A 23242-nucleotide genomic window follows, 5' to 3' on the forward strand; every position below is an offset into this window, starting at 1 on the left:
AAAAAAGAAGAGGCAGGTGTAGTGATCGGGGGACACGTGAATGGAGGAAAGATCAGTTGATGGAAGTAATAGTGGTGAGAAAGAAACAGGTGTAAGCATTTAGGAAGAGGACTGTCACAGATCCCTTGGTTAGCTGTGCTGCATCAGTTGCCTTTTGATTGATGCGCTACAGTGCAAAGGTGACACTATAACATGAGTCAAAGTATAGACACAATTTATATTTACTTGTGCACATTTATTGTGCAGGCTTCCAAAAGTACAAAAGTATTGCATTAACTGTTTAGGAATTAAAGCCATTTTTATACACAGTGCCACATTTTCAGAAGTAACTCGATTAACTTTTATAATTCTGAAATAAGTATTGTTTTTAACACCTGGATGAAAACCCTTAAAGCTAATGACTGCCTGACACCACATGGGCATCAAATGCTGGGTTTCCTTCCTTTAGATGCTCTGCCAGGCCTTTACTGCAGCCACCTTCACTCGCTGCTCGTTTGTGGGTCTCTGCCTTTATTTTGGTTTACAGTAACTGAAAAGCATGCTCTGCTGGGCTGACATCAGATGACTGACTCGGTCACTGAAGAATATCCCATTTCCTTGCTTTGAGAAACTCTTGGGTCGCTTTTGCAGTTTACTTTGGGCCATTATCCATTTGCGCTGCGATGCGTCGTCTGATCATTTTTGTCACATTTGGCTGAATCCGAGCGCAGAGTTTAGCCCTGCGCACTTCAGAATTCATCCTGCTGCTTCTTTCAGCAGTCGCATCATCAATAAACACTCGCGACCTGCTTCCACTGGCAGCCACACACATCCGTGTCGTAACACTGCCTTCATCGTGGTTGAGAGACATGTGGCATGCTTCAGATCATGAGCTTTTTCTCATACTTTAACTTCCCATCATTCTGGCACGAGTTCATCTCGGTTTCTTCTGTCCAAACAGTTTTTCTGTGCAGCCTGTTTTGGTGTTGCTGAGCTGGCTGACGGATTCCTCCTTTTTAAGAATGTACCAGATTGTTCATTTGGCCACAACTAAAGTTGTTATTTATATATCTATTTTTAGAATATTACGATAGCATTCTTCACTTGCATCAACATCTCTTTGGACCTTATTGTTAAGAGTTCCAGGAAGAAGCCACCAAATACAAAACGTGGAATCAACTCCAGATCTGAAATCTGCCATAAAACAGCGAGGGGACAGACCTCACCCGCTTATGAGACTGCATGTCAGTCAATTATCCAATCACTTTTGAGACGGAAAATGTGGAACTATGTATACAAATGGCTGTAATTTAATAACAAATGTATTACATTAACCAGTTAATGCAACACATTTGTTCTACCCCTTGAATTAAATCTTAAAGTTTGCACTTGGCGGTTTACAGAAGCAAAATTACAAAAATAAACCCGTGTCACTGTCCAAAATCAAAACTGCAACTATGTAAAAACCAAAACAAAAAAACTCCAAAAGCAGGAACACATTGTTACAAATAACAACAAATAACAGTAATGGTGACAACATTTTGCCAAATACCTCCAATCTTTCTTTGACTCTTTTGTTTTATCAAATATAGAATATGATAATATTATAATATACATATTTATTAGTTTAGCAAAACACAAGATCTAACTTGTGAGGTAGGTTTGGTTCAGTTATGATTTTTTTTTATTGCAGCTGTTTGTTCACAGTACAGAGCGTCCATGGGCCACTGATGAACAGCTCCTTACAAAGGTGAACACAAAGGGAGCCGCCTGTAACTACTGTATAATGTATGATGACAATTGTTCTAGAGTTTTCCCATGGAAATAAGGCCGTGTGATGAAGGCTAGTGCTTAGACATTTTTGGTCATTTGTCATCTTATTATTGAACAAATGGACAAAACAACTCTGGTTAGACCAATAGAGACCGAAGATTAGAAAGCTCAGAATGTTTATTAGAGGGATAAATAAAAATACACTTTCTACTGGCACCACTTCAACTTAATTGGCAGGGCTTCCAGAGAGGAGTCCCTGCTGAGCTCTACCCAATCCTTCCTGAAACAGTTCCAAACGTGAGCTTGCAAGTGTTCGAAGACCTCCTCTGGCAACCCATCTTATGCCAGGTGGTCCATTACCAAGGACGCAGTGAGAGTGAGAAAGGTAGCTGGAGGCAGAAAAACAGGGTTGCAGCAGAGCCTGCACCCCCTGCTTGCCCAGCACCAACCAGACCATGAACTCTTTTAATTAGAAAGGATGCGGCCTCAGCACCTATCAGGCCCTTCTCACAGCTGCACACTCATCCATAATGCATGGTACAGGTTATAAAGGCTCTTTCCCAACATCCCCCAATTGAGAAAGAAAGGATACAAGCAAACCAATTATTCAACACACAAAGAAAGCCCCATAAATTCACTAACCAGGTGCGAAAGTGCTAAGTGGAGATTACTGTGTGACAATATGGTAAAAAAAAAAGTTGATGGGAGCTGGGGGATCTTGAGAATGAGGTGTTTGGGGCAACAAGAAGTGCATAGTGTTTGCATATGTCCATGTAGGGGAAAAGCATGGTGTGTGCTCATGATTTGTTAAGCTGGCTGGATTTACAATGGGAGGAGGGCAAAGTAGAAGGAAGGAGGAATGCCATACCTTTCACTACCTTATCCAGATAGTGAGCTTGGGAGATAAAAGACAGGACATATAAGGGAGGTTTGAACAGTGCCACTTCCATGACAGGACAGCAAGGCAATGTGTTAGTTTACAGTACAAGAGGTAATTAAAAAAAGAGGAAAAAATGCTGACATGAAGCACTACAAGCATGCATTACAAGCAACGCAAATACAGTCCTACAGAGAGGAAAGAGATGGAGATGGAAAAAAAGCAGGGAAAGTTGTGGAACACAGAGAAAGAAAATGAAAGTGAGAGAGATACAGAGGAAACGAGAGAAAGCATAAAAAAGTCAATTGGCAGAATATCTCAGGGACGTATTTAAACGGCAACATGATTGATGCACGGTTTACTTCCCTTAAATCCCTTAAACAACATTGCACAGGAGGTCACGATGTTCAACAAACGGTGCTTTTAAGCGTCAAACACCTCTGGAGACAATGTGCTGGGGCCAAATCAGAACTCCTGTGCTCCACAGCTTGGGGCCAACATGGAGCTCTCAATGAAAATTGATTTAAATCGAGATCTTTGGCTTCTAAATAGATGACACGGAAGAATATTCTTGTTGAGTGGGGATCTCAGTATGGCACTTATAAAAGTCCCATCAATAATGTAAAGCCAGCATATAAAACATTCACAAACTGAGTCAAGGCTCAGGCAGTCCTGCTTCAAAATATGCATGAGAATGCTGTGAAAAAAAACTCTGTCCATTCGAATATTAAATAAAGCTGTCGCCTACAAGCACTTTGTAGTTTTGTCTCATCTTCCTGTGACTAAAATCTGTCATAGCTGCAAATATCCACTCCCTGAACCACTGTGGCAGAGAAGGAAAACATGGACTTTCCCCAACTAGAGCGGCTGTATCATAGATGATAATAAGTAAGTACTACAAACAATGTAGTTCCCATTGCCAGGCCACAAGTTGGCGGTGTGGCTGTAGGAGTCCCAACCATAGTGCGCATGTGCCAGTAACCCTCCCCCCGTTTTCAAAAAGTAGCATTTTTGCCGTTTAAACGGAAACGGAAACCGGAGCATTTCGAAAATGCGCCCCTCTGGAACCCGTTTTCAAAAAGTATCGTTTTCAGGGACTGGACTGTTCCACATTCCTACACTAGGAACACAAAGCTGGTTATTCTTATTTAAACATTGCAATCTATTTGGCAGTTTGATCCAGATGAATGTGTCATGTTCTATGTGACTGACACATTTGTTTCTACTACAACATTCAAGTAAACATGGAGTAAAATACCCTGTGAGCATTTAAAGAAAGTATTGGAAATACTAAAGTCATCTCCAATGATGCACAGAGCATTTCCTCTCCACTCCTATCTTTTCTGCCACTTCAGCATGTTGATACATTTTTTCTTCCCTCTGGCGTAGTGCATGCTTTGTGCTCGTCTCTCTATGCGCTCCTTTTTCCCCTCTTCTCTTTCCCCTCAATCCACTTCCTGTTAAAAGGGAGTTCTTCCTTCCCACTGTTGCCAAGGGCGTGCTCATATCATCACCTGAACTAAAATGCCAGAGAACATTTTTGGAGTTTTCTCTCTAATATCACATCAGGCATAACACACAGGTTTCATTTATCTTGTAATATAAAGCGCTTACAGGTGATGAATAACACTGAATTGAAAAATTGTAAGTAGAGTTCCACTGATTGCAGTTTTCTTGGCCATTCCAATTTCTGATTTCTGAATTGCTGATACCAATTTTTTTGAAAGACTATACATACAAAATTGTGCCTGAAAATAAAGCGCTCTGCTACTGGAAAGAGGAAAACTCTGACAGGTGCAAGAGATTAGTATTACAGCATATACAAACAAATGTGTTTAATATGTATATGCAATAGACTGAAATAAAACAAATGTCAATTACTTACATCATTTTCCAGTAGCTTTACAAATTCACCAGATAACAGGGCATCGACCCTTTTCTCTTTTTGATTTGTCTCCATAATTTTCCTCATAACTCAATTAGTGTTTTCACATACTGAGGCTCATACTGAGGCTGCTGGCAGGCTCTGGCTTCTAGCTAGCATCAGCTTTGTCCTGACAAACATTTCTGCAGTTGTTCCCCTGTGATCTACTTTGGTGAACTTTGCGTCCCCCTCACTAATAGTGAAGAGCTTGCTAACGGTTACAATCACACGCTAACGCGTCGCTGGCGTGCGTCTGTGGTCGTGCTGCACACGCATGAAGCGGACCGGCTCGTAATCGGACATATGTGAGACTGACTGGCAGGTCATGGGTCCGGGCTGAGCGCGCTGAAAATCAGCCAATTCTGGTCCCTGACTGCATATCTATATCCTAGTTATGTAAATACATTCAATTAGCTTACCCAATATTAAGAGAAGAGAAGAGAAGAGAAGAGAAGAGAAGAGAAGAGAAGAGAAGAGAAGAGAAGAGAAGAGAAGAGAAGAGAAGAGAAGAGAAGAGAAGAGAAGAGAAGAGAAGAGAAGAGAAGAGAAGAGAAGAGAAGAGAAGAGAATTTATGTAAACACATGAACACAGAATGCCGAAGCTGCAGTCTTACAAAGCAGGCATCACACAGCACATCCTCTGGATTTTCTCTGATGTTTATTGGAGGTTTGACAGTGTTGACATAAAATATCAGAAAGCTAACCACATTAAAACACTTCTCTTAAAGATCTCAAGTTACTCATTTATAATGAAACTGTCAAACCTCAGACATCCATCACCAGAACTAAATGGTCTTCACCCCATCCTGTTGGCAGTGGGCATGTCAAACAAACAGGACAGGTCACAAACAGAGGTCAACTACTGCTTAGTTATCAGAACAACTTGGGGGCACTGTGATGTTTACATATTACTGCAGTCACCAGTTCCCAATGACAGAAAAATGCTCACGGATGCCCCAAAAATGCTGAAAGCACATTTTCAATCTAAAGTGTTTCAATCTAATTCTGACCTAACCTCTTTTTACAGGATTTCACCAAAAAAAAGAAACAAAGCCAAAATGATCCTCCCATGAACTACACGCAGCATATGCAATTTAAAAAGAGAAATGCACAGCATATAATGGCTTCAGTCAGCCGAAACTTTTTACTGGTTTATGTGAGCCAAGGTTTTCAAGAAAGCGCTTGACATTCAGTCAAGGTCTTGAAAACCTAACTTCTGCAAGTGTTTGGAGAGGAACAATTGCTAGCATAAACACAGAGAGAAGCGGTGGTTGACCTACTCACAGTGACTCACATGTAAGCATTCGTTCAATAGTAAACGGAAAGGGAGCAAAGAAAAAGATGAGGAAAAGGATGAGTAAAATGAAAGGACACCTTAGCACATTCCCACATTAAAATGCATGAAGGCAAGCTTCAGATCCTTGAGTAAACCTGTTCATGCTTTACTGAGTTGCACAAATTCAATTAAGCATGCTTTTCCCACTCTTCTCCACCTAGACCCTTCCCCTCACATAAGCAGGCAGAATGTCAGTCTATGCCTTTGTTGGCCTCACAAACCCCTCCCAAACACAGAAAGCCCCCCCCCCCCGCACCCAAACCAAAACCCGTTCCCTTCTTACCAATAGTGCAGTGTTCTCCGTTCCAACCCGGACTGCATTCGCATTTGCCGTCCTTGCAAGTGCCATGCTCGTTGCAGCGTGGGTGACACGCCCTCTGGTCACACCCAGTGCCCATCCAGCCATCGTCACAGCGGCAGGTGCCCGAAACACAAATGCCATGGCCACCACAGTCCGCTGCACAAATCTCTGTGGGAGACAGAGAAATAGAAAGGGACAAAAAAAAAGAGAGAGTGGGGGAAGACAGACAGAAAGGAAAGAGGGGGGTGGAAGTGGGATGGAAAGGGAAGACAAGGCGGTGATGGGACAAGGCGACAAGGGTGAAAAAAAAGACAAATCCAGAATTTATTGTCAAGGAAAGGCAGCCACGCTCCACTACCTTGTCTGATGGCAGCTGAAAAGAAATTCTTACACCTCATAAGGGGCAATCCTTTTTGACAATACAAATCTAATAAGTCCATTACTAAGAAAAGACAAGGATTGTGGCAGCCTTAGCAGACTTATTCTTTTCCTTTCCTCTTCTCCTCTTTTGTAAATTTAACTCTTTGTGCTATAAAGGGCATAAAGAGGAAAAAGTGCTCAGCTGAATCCTTTTTTTTTTTTAGAAATGGCAACAATGTCAGCGCTGCCATTTTGATTAAACTGTAAACGTTATGTCCTTTCTTGTACATGAAGCAGTCAAAGCTTTGCCACATGTTCCACGATGGGCTAGAGGAAGGAGGCAAGATCCCACAAAATGATTTGAAGCAGAGGATATGAATATACTGGTTTTTTTTTTTTATTCTTCATCTTCAAGTGCTGTGTACCAGAGGAAGAAGTAGATTCATGCAATGGAGGAGACTGAAAGACAGCGCCACAGTAAAGCCTGGCTGATGCTATTGTGTGGCAGCTGAAAGACCTCCCTGACTGCCTGTGATAGAGCCTGGGACATTACCCTCATCTCATGAACTCGAGGGAGAGTATGACAAGCTGAAAGCTCAAAGAAATTAAACACTGACAGATTACTTATGAATCACATTGAAATGTTAACCTCTTTATTAACTACTCCGTTATAAAAGGGGCTTAGCAGTATGGGCAACGATGAACAATAGCCATGTATTTCTGGCTTATTAGCCAAGCCAATTCAAATTTGACCACAGGGGACCAAACTGGAGGTAAAATCTTGTAATAAGTCAATTACCGCCTTTACAGTGCCTATTTTGCCATTGTTACAAATTAAATCAGAGTGGTATTTTCAGCCACAAACCATAACATGGCATTACCAGCTTAAAAAGCTTTTATCAAAATCACTCTCTCCTGCTAATTACAGCTCAGCACAAAGTTTACAAACGCTGATTTTCCATCTGACTTTTGATTTTTTTTTTTTTTTTTTAAATAGGTAAAGTATGCACCCCATTGGCTGCTTAAACACACCAACACACACACACACACACAAACAAACAAACAGACAAACAGGAATTGCATGCAAACCATGAACAGAGAGTCCTGCTCATAAATCATTTTATGTGAAATATTTACTGTGGAACTGGGCCTTCTACAGCCTCTCAGGACAATATAGGAAGTATAGTATAACAGTATAATGTAGTATAATATGCATACTGAACATCCTGACTGATCCCATAAGCACAAGCATAAAAAAACAACAAAACAAACAAAAAAAAACAAAAACAGACTCAAGCAGTTATTAAAACGCACAGTGGTCAGAGAAAACAGACTCAAACTGACTGTGAGACAACTGTTCACTTGGAACAAAGTAGAAACCTTTAACATGATAAAGATCCAATTACAGCCTGCAGGCATACCCTCATTATCCGTGGCCAGAGGAGTCCACAGTGAGAAATACCCCCATTCCCATGATGGCAGTTACCATTTGCACTACAGGACAGAGTAAACAAACTTCCCTCTTGGTGGAAGAATAGCAAAAATGGCATAAAAACACACATATTAAAGGACATAAAACCTCAGGCATTGTTTTATGGCTAGTAACAGCATTATACCAACTGCGCACACCTAGGTTGTGCTGTCCCACAGCCCCAGGAGAAAATGAGTTTCTGACTTTAAAGCATTGTGCAGGTGGGGGGATAAAAAAAAAAAAATCTTGAAAAATGTATTGAAAGCTTTCCATCTTTTCCTTTGCCCAGTCTGCAAGGTTATAGGTGCTAACTATACTACCCTACCGCCAAGCTTAGTGTTGTATTAGACCACAGAAAGCTCTACAATGAGCAGGATAAAGGGGGATAAAGAGCCAACTCATCATCATTTACAGAGCTTATTCTCTGTGAGGCAAACTCAGACTAACTGCCCATTTCCCTCAACATCCTTAGGATTACCTGATAGGTCATTGTGTCTGCCTAGAATATAGAAGGATCCACGGGCCAGTGTGACTGCTGTATTAAAATACTCATTTCAAAAACATTTTCTGAAAATACAAATCACGCTGTAGAGACTGAAGATTGCATTGGCCTCTGCAGAAACAGAGTTGAGGTGGAGCTATCTGAAACTTTAATCTGCTGGTGAATAACCACAAAAAACAAATGCAGCCTTTTATACGTGCGGGGAATTTTTAAGCTCTTCAGGTTTAGATTATAAATAAGAAAGAGAGTAAACAGAAGACGTTAAGATTGCCAGCTGTGCAAGTCTGATGCATTTAGTGAAATACTTCTTATAATACAAGACCTTTTTTTTAATGCTTACGCCCTCTAGAAGGTATATCCCAGCTCTTATGCTGCTTAAATAACAAGAGAGGACATTCCCCACAGATAAGATGAACCCAATGGGGACGGTGCTTCAGAGCAGAAAAAAGCATCATCAGCTGTGAACCAAAGCACCGATGTGAAGAAATCCAGAACTCAAGACGGAGCATTAACTTGCATTAGCTCATGGCTCTGACAATATCCCTGCTATTTTATGTCTTCCTCTTTTCTGCAGCTGCAATCCACCCGTGTGCAAACCATTCGTTTGAATTGAGAATTACATTTAGAGCAAAATCAAAAGAATTTAATTGCTAGCCAAGGACCTCCTACTGATCACTGATGAGAATAATTATGGCTTTTATGTGAGCCATTTTCTTTTAAGAAAGTAACAAATATTTACCTCTGTGAGGATAAAAGCAATGATCAAAGTTTTACTGAATGGAGCACTTAAATAAGAACTGCACTGACACAGATGTCAAGGTATTTATTATGCTGTTGCTGTTTATTGTGATGCATTAAAACTATAGTCAGAATATTTGAAGAATATTATATATAGTAACATAGTATGATAGCCACTGTAGGCCAGTTACTGTATTCACTCCTTAAGAAACTGTACTTAAATATTTAAATATGGTTTTTTTCTTTATCTTTGAGAATTAATTAATAAGCGTATACGACTCAATCCTGTTCATGTCCTCCAATAAAATACAAGTTTTGAACTGAAGGCAGATTTTTCTGTTAATGCACTGCTTGTTAATCAAAGCTAAATCAGCTCTGGCCTGCTAAAAGGACTCCTGCCAATATTTACTCTCTTCTGAGTGAAGTACTCACCTGTACCACAGTCATGGCCTGTCCAGTTGGGATCACAGCTGCAGGTTCCGGTGTCTGCCAGGAAAGCTCCGTGTCCAGAGCACTGGTCCATGCAGGAGGCCCTGGGGCTCTCACATCCCGGCCCTCCCCACCCAACAAAGCAGTGGCACTCTCCCTGGACACAAACCCCTCGGCCTGAGCATGTTGGATCCAGGCAGTCCACTAAAAAGGTTTCAAAGAGAGAGTGTTAGACACAGTAGTCACCTGCTGTTTCTCTCTTTCAGAGGCAACCTGGCATCTCTATTTGAGCCAGAGGAGACTGACAACTGCAATGGGTTGCAGGTCAGCTGCAGATGCAACCAGCTGAGCTCACATACAATGGGGGTAAAGAGGAAAATGATTCGAGGAGGACCACTTTTTCTAAAAATCAGTGACAAGATTTACAAAGAAGCTAATTAAATGGCTGTTTTCACAGTATGCCTCATGGCACAAAACTACAGGTGCAGCCCACGCTTGTGCTGGCACCCTCACATTATCTCACAGTAAAAAAAAAGAAAAAAATCCTCTCAAAGAGGGAAGGCTATTTAATAAGAGCATGTTTCTCTCAAATGAAAGCTACCATAATGCATAATTCAAACCTGGATAACCTACATTAACACAACGTATAGGAATGCTAAGGAAGCGCCTGGGGCAACAGCTAGACCTCTAGGCAAGACAGCGCAGTCATCTCTAGTTTATCGAAGGTTTTGCACTTGCTTCCCTTCCACTGGCTTTTGTGCACCGTCTCAGTGCACACTGTATCAGTTCAATTAGTCGGCAAATATCAAATTAATGCCTGTTTTTATAGCATCCCTTCCCTTGACATGCTGTTAAATGAGTGCTCACTTTGCAAGGAACAAGAGTTGTGGGAGTGTATGATCACAATATTAACAATATTTGCATGGTACACACAGATGGCAAACGGGCACCAAGCAGGAGCAATGTCTAGCCACTGTGAGCGGTAGGCCACGCCATGGCAGCTCCCCTTTACCATGACATAAATGGCTATAAAGGCTGTTATAGTAAGACAAACAGGATCCTTTGCCTCTTAGCAGATGGTTTGGGCACAAGGCACAAAGATCAGAGGCTAACTGACAAGAAACTCTCTCCTGGCAATTAATCATTGTGGCTGAAGGTCATATGGAAGAAAGGTAAAAATGTTAAAGGGCTCTCGTCCACATTCCCCTCCACTCCTTATGGCTAACGCTCCACCTAAAATAGAATGGGGGCCTATGGATGTCAGAAACCCCCATTTATCAAACTCCCAGGGTCCATTTTTCATCTTGAAATGAGAGCCTTCAAGTGCTGACAAACACAATGGCTCCTTCAATCTTATCTGGTCAGGCCTTATCCAGCAAAGGATGAATCCGAAGTTCCCGGTAGATTAACATCAGACTTTTTTTTTTTTTGTCAGGATTTCAGACAATAAATGGACTGTTCCGATTAACATAACGCCTTATATCCATGATTTATACAGGAAAAGTCACCTAGGATGCGGATTATGAACTGTTATGGCGATAATGCTCTTCATAGAGGATGTCCTGTCTTTACTGCTACGCAGACTGTAAGCCATACCAACTTAATAGCCACTCCCATTATGAGTATACTTTTAAAATGTCAAGCACTAACAGGCTAAGATGGTGGTTACAGCAGCCATAATATGTAGGATTTTATTAGTTTAGGATATATTACCACGACATATTAAAACAATCACCTTCTTCACAGTTTTCTCCCTTGTAGCCCGGGTTGCAGATGCAGGTTCCCACAATGCAGGTCCCGTGGTTACTGCAAGTGATGTCAATGCACTGGTTGGTGGGAACGTCACACTCCGAGCCCTTCCAGCCGCTGTGACACATGCAGCGACCTTTTAGGTATTGACCATTCCCACTGCATAGCACTGGACAGGCAGCTTTGAAAAGAGCAGACAGCATACATCCATCTGAATGGAGCCCTTCATCCACAAAGAACAGCACGTACGTGCTGAAGCCTCAGTCTGACAATGACCCAGAAATGTTAAAAGGTGTCCTTTCTGGTAAATATTATTTAGCACAGACTATTCTATGTTGGCTTCCACAGCAGATGCACCATAAATATTAACAAAAGCAGATAACAAATATGTTACATTTTAACAATGGCTGTTAAAAATAAGAACAGAAATTAGCTGAATTAAAGTGTCAAGCATGGCGCTGATCAACACATGGATAACAGATGGCAGTTCAGTATGTGTAAAGAGGTAACAGAAACAACCTACCATAATTCTAACACACTGCCTGAATTTGTTTTTATGTGATTTTTTTTTATGTGGAGAAAAACTAATAAAGCTTTTTTTTTTAAATAATTGAAAAAAACAAAAACAAGTGAACAGTAGCTCTATAATCTAAAGCTCTTTATGCAGTTCTTTCACATGCAACCCTACACTCCACTACGAGTACTGAACCATTTGGAGTATTACTGCCTAATTAAATAAAACAGGTCTTAAGTACAACTGAAAGCAATTGTGGGGTAAAATTGTTTTGTTCCAGCCATGCAGTGAATATAAATTGGACAGAACCCTAAAAATGTATGTGAGTGATTAACAGAGGTAACATGAGCGAGCGAGTGACTCACCTCGCCCACAGTCGGGGCCTTTGAATCCTAAAAAGCAGTGACAAGTTCCAGCAATGCAGTCACCATTCCCAAAGCAGTTACTGGGACAGTCATCAATAGAATCTGTGAGAGAGCAATCAAAAGATTTTCTGAGTAATGTGGTTTGAAAAACAATTTTCCTCCCACTCGTTTTCTTTGGGTTGATTATTATCCTTTCGCTAATGACAGTGATAAGCAGAGGATCCGATCCTGTCAACATTTCTTTTTCGATGCAAAACATTTTGAGTGTTACTAATGTTTCACCCAAATATGAGCTTTCACTAAAAGGGTACAAGTTCTTATTATTCAGGCTTCCACCAAAAGTTACAAAGGAATTAAATCCTCTGAAGTACCAAATGTACTGGCTGCCTAATTGACTCTTTTATGGCGTAACGCAGCAGCTGAAGTGCCGGCGACGCCGGAACCCGCGTTTCCCCGCTGTGACTGCATCGTGTTTTCTTCTGTGATCCGAGTTTTACACAGAAAAACTGCAGAACATCCAAACTTAATTTGTAACTAAATAAAACTCTCTTCATGTCATTTATAATTTGTATGCAGCAGATTAGCTGCGATTGGACACGGCCGTTCCAACTGACCGTGTAGTTTTATTCCTCTATATTTAACAAACCGAGGCAATTTGATGCAAACAATTAACAAAGCACGCGCACACTCTTTCAAACATTCCCTCCAGCGATCCCTCTAACTAAATCAAATTAATTGGAAAAATAGTTATTTGTATTACAGTGCCATATTCTGACACTTGCTTTTATTAGAAATAAGACTGACCACTGATCACTGCAGACAGCAGAAGTCTGAAGCATGATGCTCACTGAATTAAGCCTGAAATGGTGCCGAAAAATATTCAATCTTGTCCGTTGCCTTCAGGCAGAAGAAACTCTGAGGCAAAACTTACAGAACAAAGAATCTCTTGTGCTCCACAAATGGCTAGAAATGTGAGCCACGGATTCAGCTTCCCTTTACTCTGGAGAGTCAATCATCACTGAGGATGCAATGCAAGACCGAGGAAAAAAAAAAAAAGACAAAGAGAGGAGGGAGAAAAGAGATACAGGCACACCAGAGATACAGTAAAAAGGAAGAGGAGTAGGCAGTGAGCAGAGAAATGCTGCAGATATCTAATGTGCTGCAGGCTTGCCTTTGCCATTTTGGGTTAGTGAAGGGAGATGCAGGAGAAACTATCCTCTGGCATGGTAGAGGCAATAAGCTCTTTGGTGGGGTTTTGATGGCTTCCAACAAGAACATCTAACTATAGCAGCAGGCCTGGACTCTTTGCTCAAAGCTACAAAGACCAGTAGTGTAGGTAGGGCAGTGACTGAGGGTTAGGAAAATGGAATGTGATATGTATACATAAAAAACATTAGAAATTCCCACCCAGATTTATAATTATGCCAGAGATTGGCAATCATAATTATAACCTGAGTGGAGCCTCCTTTATTGTTCAGAAAGAAAGGCTCTCAAAGATCCACTAACACATTATAATACCAGCATCAATAACAGAACTTATCATATCCTTATCAGAGATATTTATCGGGTGAACAACACTGTGAATCAAACACGGTTAATTAAGTAACCATGAGCTGGAGTGCTCCTATTCTGGATGCTGCAGGTTAGTAGACTGTGCATGTCTACTGGCTGTGAGCACGGAAAGGAGGCCCTGAATCTCTCTGAGCCACACACTCAACATTGGCCAGCGCATAAATCATGGATTCAAGCAGAGCTTCATTGAAATTCATTACCCTTCATATCAGGGGAGCTAACTATTGTGTGGGTCTCCAGTCGGTGAGGACAGAGTACTGCGCAGTAGGCAACTTTAATCAGCGACTTGCCATGCTCTCTAAGGTTGCTCGATACCTTTGAATGATGGGTGGTTGTGTACAGAAAGAACTTGTGCTGGAGAGTAAAACAGGATATGGAGTAAGACACTGGTGCTGGTGCTGGGTCTCTGCCTCCCCGTATAGGAAGCTGTGCCTAGGCAGAAGCATTCCTGGCACCAGGCAGCAGGGACAAATGGCTTCATGCTCCAGAGGGTTGTGATACAAAACATTCAGTGGGACACATTTCGCATTGCCATGGAGCCACAGCCAAATAATGAGGAGCAACCCAGATTAAAGACAGGGACGCTCTATCCCCCCAGATATATTATGGCACGGCTATGTGCACTAGGGTTTAATATTTTTCCCGAAAATGACATGAATCAAATCCCGGGAAATGACGAGCCATTTCCCGGGAATCCCGGGAAAAAGTTTATTTATTTTTTTATTTTAATTAGGCCTTCTGTAGCCTGTGTCGGCCTTAACCTATTGTGATATTGTAGAGGTAGCTTTCCAGCTATGTCCTGTTATGCCCAGTAGGGGGTAACGTCGGCTTGATTAACGCAATAAAACCTACATCTCGACATTCGAGTGCTCGAGCTATGCGGTGTTGTATCGTTCCTCAACGCTCCCTTAACAAATATAATTTGAATATTCCTCCATTGTACATGGAATTATACCAAGATATTTTACAACTGCTGGTGCAAAATAATACGGTTCATCTCCACAGCATTGATAAAGGCTGAGCCACGCTGTCGTGGCGACATCTGTTGCACTATATCTCCACCAGTGGAACGCTGTAATAGTCATTGAAAAGTTAACTACCGTACTACACTATAATATGGCATAACACAGGGCCTTGAGTAATGCTCCACGACTTGGTCATTGCCATTCTGGCAACAGCAAATTTATAACACCGTGTCTGAGGGTTAAAGTAGGTTCGCTGTGAATCGTCTTTTGAAAAACTGGCCAATCCTTATAGCCTAAAAAATATACATTTTACTCAACTCCATTTTAAAAGCGAAATATGTTAAAGCAATCTATTTCATGATAATTTCTTCACACATTAGGCCCGTATCCTAATTCATGATTGTTAGTAAGCGGCTGCAAACGAGGAAAAGAAACACTCGAAGTTAAACAGATATTTCTTTATTGTTTAGGGCAGGCATATTTTATAGGCTATATAATGCAATATAACAATATATAATAATATAAAATTATATAATACAAAATACCTTAGGGTAAACACATTGCCTACGATTTCAACAAAAAGAGGAAAAAAGCACAACTGTGTAATACCTCTATTAAAACGCTTGAGATGAAGGCTGAAGCCTTAAACGGAGGCTGAACGTGCCTGAAATGAAGAGTAATGCTTTTCGCATTAAACGAACCCTTCTCTCAATATTTCCTTAAATTTAACATTCTGAAGCTTTCTTTTCTTTCTGAAAGTCAAAACGACGCGCGCGACTTTTTTCCCGGTTTCCCGTCTAACGTTTCCCGGGAAACGGGAAATGGTTCTGATCGCATTTCCCGGGAATCCCGGATCCCGGGATTAAACCCTAATGTGCACCAAGAAAACCTTTCATTTACTGCACATACAGAGCTCTCTCTCTCTCTAATATATATATATATATATATATATATATATATATTTTTTTTTTTTTTTTTTTTTTTTTTTTTCTGTTCCTACCACCAGTGTCAGAAGCACAAAACTAATTTAACTGTTAGTGTCTTTTAAACAATGCTGCTGCTGCTGTTTCTGAGTGTGCCTGTTCAATATTGTTCACGTATATTTCTATACCTGGGTTGTTCCATTTGAAGGTCAACTCCATTTCTCCGTGGCTCAATACAAGTGAGGCAGTTGGTGAGATTCAGTTTCTGCTGAAGGGCACTTAACCGGTGACCCATTTTAAAAAGGGCCCCTCTGCCTCCCTCTGAGCAGATCAGCTCCAATACGACTCAATAGAGGCAGAGTTCCTGCCCCACCCCATCCAGCTCACAGAATACCTTACCTAGTTGTGTTTTCTGTTATGTAAACCACAGGAGGGCTTCATGCACACCCAGTCAAGAAGAAATAAGCAACAGTAAACATACTGCCCTCAGTCCCCCCCTTCTTGTGTCATATCATATATTAGATATTGAATTACAGCTGTTGTTGGCACAGCGGGAGGGCATAGTGCATCTCTTGCCTGTCTCCACTTGGTGTTGAGGACAGCTTCTCATCGATCTGCTGCCTGGCACAGCCCCTGTCACAGATGGACTCTGGCCCAGGAGCTTTTAATTAAAGAGCATGTGAGAACAGCTCCCAGCTGCCATCCCCGTGAAAGTCGACACCTCGGGCCCTCTCACACCTTGCTTGATACAGCGGTGCTAATCAAAGGCGCTTTAGGGAGAACAAAGAGAAGCGTACAAAACGAAGTCACCTCCGCAAAGAAGGACGTATGTCTGAAATGCAGCCGTGTGCCACGCGGAGCTAGAGCCAGAAGAGGGAAACATCTTTCCTACAATGATATATGGAAAGTAGATGGAAATTGGAGCAAATCATGATCAAAACTGGCACTAGCAGGAGGGTACAATCATACTTTGAATTGTATGCAAATGGTTCTCAGAAGCTGGACCCCTGATTCGCTTGGAAGACACTCAGGGTAATGAGGATATTATGATCTCTCAATGCCCTACTCAGGGGCATGGCGGGATAGCACTGATGTCCTGATTTTGTAATATTCAGCTTCACCTTGATTAACCTGCACTTTCCTTCGCTCTTGAAATCTACCAGTGTTTCTGACTCATGCCCCACAAGTCTGGGTTGTTTGCTGTGGAGTCGCTGCTGGTTGGTATTATAGGGATTATGGATTGCCATTACAGGTTTTAGCAGCAGGTCACGCCCAGGGCACCCACCTATGGCAGTGGTGAGGAAGGAGACAGTTTCAGTTTCTTTTCCATCGTTGTAGATGGCCAAGTGCCAGATGCCTGAGTCCATATACTGGATAAAGCCCGTGTCGTGTGTAGTGATGGGTACCAGGCTTCGCTGCATAGCCGCAGGCCCCTCCAGGCCGTGGATATCTTGAGCCAGGAGCCGCCGCCCATCCAAAAGCTCCACGAAGTCAAACTGCAGACAGAAACACCGAACGTGAGAAAGACTGATGGATGGACCGCAGACACACCATTAGAGTGACACATGAGACTTGAGTGCTTTCAGCCCTCTTTATAGTGGAGCATCATTTGGTCTGCATGAATAACTCATCATTCTAGAGGAGCTTGAGTTAAGTCTTGGCACATCGTGGCTGGATGGGCTGAGATAATTTCAGAGTCCGCATATCTTATAAAAGCCTTGTTTGAAACTATTAAAGTGGAAAAAAAGGGAAGCTGGAGGAATTAAAGTAAAGTTAGTGTTTACCAAATAACATCTGCACCGATTTGCTTCACATCAGCAGTGAGTCAATGAATACCAATGAGACGGTATTTCATTTTCATTTACATAAGGAAGGGAATCTTGACTCATCTGCCACTCTATGTGTAATCAGCCACATTACGAAAACTCCACTCCGGATGATTTTCTTTGAAGTATAAATTGAGGAAACAGCCAACCCCCCTTTTGACTGACTGAAAAATCAATAACACTGGACATTAGCGCAAACAAAATTCATGCTATAAACAATTTGTCGAGTCACACTTGCATTTACAGAAGTAATCCAAACTGTGGGAGGCAAGTGGCGAGGTATGATTAATAACATGATGTATCATTCTCTGCTACACGCAGACGGAAAATTTGTGTAAAGAAAAATCAGCCTTTTTTTTTTTTTTTGCCCCGTGCACAATTTTTTTTTGTGTGATTCACTGATGGTGTTGAACCTTAAAAAAGTTTCCCATAAATCCTTTCTGCAACAGAGAAAGTGATTCTTAATACAACAGACAAAACCTGCGGATTAGTTTGCATTCGTGACATGTTCCTACATGGTTAGATAGATTCTTTTAAACAATATCCCAATTTATATTCTGTGGCAGAAGAAAAATGGGAAAAGAAGCAGAATCCTTATACAATGCAGGCACGATTGGAAATTGTTTCACAAAACATCACATTTGCAATAAACCATTGTGTTCTGCAAACAAAACACAACATTCAATAACATGATTTGTTACTGAAAACATTCCAACGTGCAACAAAGTGCACAGACCACTTAATTCCACACTCACCTATCACACAATTAAGCACAACACAATACATCAAGTATCAAAGACATGTAAATATTTCCTACCTGTGTGTGTGATGGAGGAAGGCCTCTCCTTCCATAGATCCCCACTAAGGCATCTTTACTGAGGGACACATTAAACTTTAAGTACATGGGATGATCAATGAAGACCTGGGATCTCCAGAAGATACCAGGAGGAATCTGCTGCGCGACCTTACGCCCCACGTCAATCTCTCCCATATCTATATAGCTGTCATCTGGGAACAAGCTGTCCAATTTGCCTGCGTTGCACACAAAGTAAATCGGTCAAAGAGATCACACCATTAATCCACCATGTGGATGGCAGAGGGACTCAGTCTGCTGAAGCATGATAGTCTGACCATATCACAGATATTCAATCACACTGCTGACAGCCAGAGAAAAAATATAATGAATGATCCCCCCCGACTACTGCCGGCAATTTCAGTCACAATTCCACCAGAGGAGAGAGAGCACAAAAGTAAGAAAATGTGTGTCCTCAAACAAAATATGGTCCTTTGTATGCATGAAAAAAGGCCAAAACCCATCATCAAATGGACATTATATATATGTTTTTGTGTATGTGCTAAAGAGGAGAACTACTTATATGATTAGTGCACAGGGGTAACTTCAGCTAAGGCTCTGTGAATGCTGAACAATATATGCAGGTTTTGAAGCAGCTTATGCTACCACCCAGAAAATATCTTTTTCACTGAAGGCCTGGCTTATTTCACCAAATTCTGCACATATTCTTATTAAAGAGTTTGGGTGCTAAAATATAAGACAGGAAGTGCCAAATTTTTAAGCAACAACAAAACCCCCCAAAATTCAACAATGGAAAAAAAAATATATGTATTTTTTTAAACTATAGCAAATACTCTCTTTAATTATTAAATGCCTAGATGGTGCAATTAAAAGGAAGGGTGATGCAATGCAGCTGTAAATATGCCCCCGTCCCCATGTTTTCAGGTGGCACGAATCCCCTGGAAGTACAAGTACACATAATTACAGGTCTCAGAAGATCTTAATGGGCCTTAGTGACTTGCAAATGTCTAAGTAAGAACCAGGAATAAGAAATGCTAAAATCATAATAAATATAAACCACTGAGAATACTGTCATTTTCTGTGATTGGCATTGTTATGTAAGAGCTAACTCAGTAGCTGCATCTATGGCATCATTCTGAACATTGGAGGTGACATCTTTCTCCACTTATTGGGCTCACAAGATTTTCAGAAAATTTGACCTCTAAGATGTTTAGTAGATGCTTCTATGGTGTGAATTTGAACATCCTAGGTCACAGTGTTCTCGTGTTCACAAAGCTGAAAGTTGGCTGCCCGCCCACCCGCCGGCGGGGTGACAACAAAACCCCATCAGCCTTTTTAGGCTGAGGGGTAAAAAGCACCCTTAATAATAAAAAAAAAAAAAGACGTTATTGTATCCTGTGTTTATATTTTACACATAATTTCAAAATTGTGTTGTATGGTATAAAAGACTGCACATATGGTCACAGGAACACGGGCCCGAAAATACTTGAAAAACCAGAAATGTATCAGGACTTTGACAGTAAGAAGGAAAAGTAATAAAGTGAAAATTGTAATTATAGAAGAGAGGGATCTCTAATGCTACTACCCGCTCAGGTATTAGCACATCTAGTGCTAAAAACTGTCCATATGCTCCGTAATACAACTTATTGGACTCTGCGGAAAGGGCAACATCTGTTTGCACATGTAGATGAGCTAATTTCAGCTGTGGAGTCTACTAAAACAGGCATCCATACAAACTACCCCTAGGACACTTTGGGTTACACGTGGCATACCAGATGGAAGTCTTCTCAAAAGTCAATCAGTGCCAGTGGGTTTTATCAGAGTGTACAGGACACACTCTCCATCTCCCAGATTTGGGCTTTGCATAATGCTGCAACACACAGCCACGTCCTCCACATGTTGGTGTGTGCGTGCATTTATGCAGCACATTAATGGTTGTACTCATCAGACTGTTTAAATAAATCATAACCTGAGACATGTGATAATGGGCTTCATGGTTAAATAAATGCTTTTTTTTTCTTCTGCAAGCTAAACTACAACTAATGCTCTGATGGAAACACAAGAATCAGAAAAAAAAAAAAGGACCATCAACAAATTTCGACATTGTGCACATCTGCATCACCTTGATATAACATTAGATAGTCCAGCATTGTTTCTGGTGACAGCACAGCAAAATGAAACTTATTTAGAAAACTATAGCTATTGATTTCCTATCAGCAATGGGCACTGTGCAGGGTCTAAGCTCTGCTATAGTCGTGCTTGTAAGCTAAACACACTTGTGCTGCGCGGTAAATGAAAAAGACAACTCTTGGATTCATCTATATGATAATATCCCTATCTTCTACCTATTGTAGTCTGCCAGTGGCAAATCACATGGCTAAATCTGGGCCCATTTGTTCGGGAATGGAACAGAGCAAACTTTTCTCGAGTTGAGCAGTTGGTACCGTTGGGTGAGCACATGCTTTCTTTGGCTGCCAGGAAAGGCAGCCCGAGCTAGGAGATGAAAGGCTCACATCCGTTCTGAAGGGGACAGAGTGGCTAATCCCCCTCCAGCCCCTGGATACTCAGTCCCTTAAGCTGTCCCATTTTCTCCCTCCAGGAACAAATAACACTTTCCCACTTACAACAACTTTCACAGGATTACAATGCAGATCTCTCCATACCATGGAGACAAGTGAACAAAATGTGAAACTGGATGACCAAATCATAATAATAAACTTGCATGAGCTCTGAAATGTCATTTTTAAAACCTCAAGATTCAAAAAAATTTTTTTTCTTCCAAATTCGCACGTGAGTGTGCAAGAAGGAGTCATGTGAATCATCTAGATGAGAACAGCTGCATTCAGGTTTGTTTACTTACAGCAAGTACTATTCAGAAAAAAAAAAATCGTGTTTTTAAATAAAATGTGTTATTCTTATGAAAACTGTACTTACTGTCTTCTTTTCCCTTGCGGTCAGGTATTTCCAAGCCTGTGTTGCCTAGCGGTGGCAAGCTCAGGTCTGTAGGAAACGTTAGGCCACTTGTATTGTCTTCTGACAGCTGGTACATTTGTCTCTGCATGGGCTGCAGGTGCCAGTTTAATCCAAAAAGGTGCATGGCTGAAATATGAAATATAAGACAATCTCAGAATTTATCCATGTTAATAAGAATTTTAAAGTTGCATCATATCTAAATCCAGAATTGAATTTAAAATCCTTCTCCTCACCTACAAGGTCTTGAATAATCAGGCCCCATCTTATCTCAAAGACCTCATAGTCCCATATCACCCCAACAGAGCACTTCACTCTCAGACTGCTGGCTTACTTGTGGTTCCTAGGATACTTAAGAGTAGAATGGGAGGCAGAGCCTTCAGCTTTCAGGCCCCTCTTCTGTGGAACCAGCTCCCAGCTTGGCTTCAGGACACAGACACCCTCTCTATTTTTAAGATTAGGCTTAAAACTTTCCTTTTTGATCAAGCTTATAGTTAGGGCTGGATCAGGTGACCCTGAACCCTCCCTTAGTTATGCTGCTATAGGCCTAGGCTGCTGTTTTTATACCCCACTCTGCATTTAATCATTAGTTATTATTAATCTCTGTCTCTCCCCCCTCAGCAGATGACCCCCCCTCCCTGAGCCTGGTTCTGTTAAAGGGAGTTTTTCCTTCCCACTGTCACCAAGTGCTGCTCACAGGGGGTCGTTTTGACTGTTGGGTTTTCTCTGTACTATTCAATATAAAATGCCGTGAGATGACTCTGATTTGGTGCTATATAAATAAAATTAAACTGAACTGAATTCACAAACCTATTATTATTTTTTTTTTTTTCCTTTTTTCTGTACGTATTAAAGGTGGCAGCTGTGAGATGGGAACAGGAAGTACACAGAACAAGGAACAATGGATGGTTTAATGGTTAACAGGATTTTCTCAAAATGCTGAGCAGTAAAAGCACAAGACGAATGCTATCGTGACCCCACGGGACAACATCTGTCTCACCACACCAGCACTGGGACTGGACCATCCTCGCTGCCTTGTCATTTTTCCAACCACATTACCGTTACATTCCACTGCCAAACTAGGAGACGGTAAGGACAAAAAAACAAATCAGCAGGGAGACACCAAGGGTGTTTCAGTGTGAGTGAAGCACACGGATATTTTACAAAGTCAACAAAAGAAATGTCCTTTGTAACAATGGCAGCAGAGCGCGGGACAGACGGAGGAGGGGCTGACCATGACAGATCACCAATAAGAGAATGGACAAGGCAAGCTTAGCAAAGCAAAAGCCAATATGGAAGTCAACAGTCAGCAGAAAGGGCCCTTAATAAACTCAATATAGCTATTTTATTGTTTTGCTGGTTCTCTTAAGCTCCTCAAGGACATAATAATGCAATTAAATTATAAGGAGAGAAATTAACTGACAGTTTTATAGCAGAGCTCAGGGCACAATCTCTTGAGTACAATATTGTTTTCTTAATTTCTGCTTTTTTTTTTTTTTTCTCCCTTTACAAGAACCCATGCTCGTACCCGTAAGTATTTCAGCGACTATTCACACAAATCAGATAACACTTGACTTTACCGAATATGTGTCTCAACTTTTAATACGCTGAGGTTTTCTAAAGTTTTTAATCACATCTAGAGTTTATTTGGTTCAAAGGCATATTCTGTATTTGGTTAATTTAGGTAAACTACCAATCAACACAAGAACACAAAACAAAAGTCAAACACATTTCTTGTAATCTCTTTGCTGGGCAGAATTTGGATTCTGAAGATTGCAGCAGGAATTAAGAACAAAACGACCCTGATGGAAATGCAGCCTGAAGTCATGAAAATAAGAATAAAGATATTTTGCT

At 41.2% G+C, this 23242-nt stretch overlaps 1 protein-coding gene across 1 annotated transcript in view; it reads right to left on the reverse strand.

Annotated features, from left to right (window-relative positions):
• Nucleotides 1–23242, reverse strand: part of tenm4 (teneurin transmembrane protein 4) — a 151405-nt gene that overhangs the window by 48864 nt on the left and 79299 nt on the right. Inside the window, 7 exon segments of the mRNA XM_030744093.1 lie at nucleotides 6173–6358; nucleotides 9694–9894; nucleotides 11426–11620; nucleotides 12319–12420; nucleotides 17064–17274; nucleotides 18422–18636; nucleotides 21353–21517. Of these exon segments, the coding sequence (XP_030599953.1) occupies nucleotides 6173–6358; nucleotides 9694–9894; nucleotides 11426–11620; nucleotides 12319–12420; nucleotides 17064–17274; nucleotides 18422–18636; nucleotides 21353–21517 (1275 nt within the window).

Source organism: Archocentrus centrarchus, chromosome 13, assembly GCF_007364275.1.
Source record: "Archocentrus centrarchus isolate MPI-CPG fArcCen1 chromosome 13, fArcCen1, whole genome shotgun sequence".
NCBI lineage: Eukaryota > Metazoa > Chordata > Actinopteri > Cichliformes > Cichlidae > Archocentrus > Archocentrus centrarchus.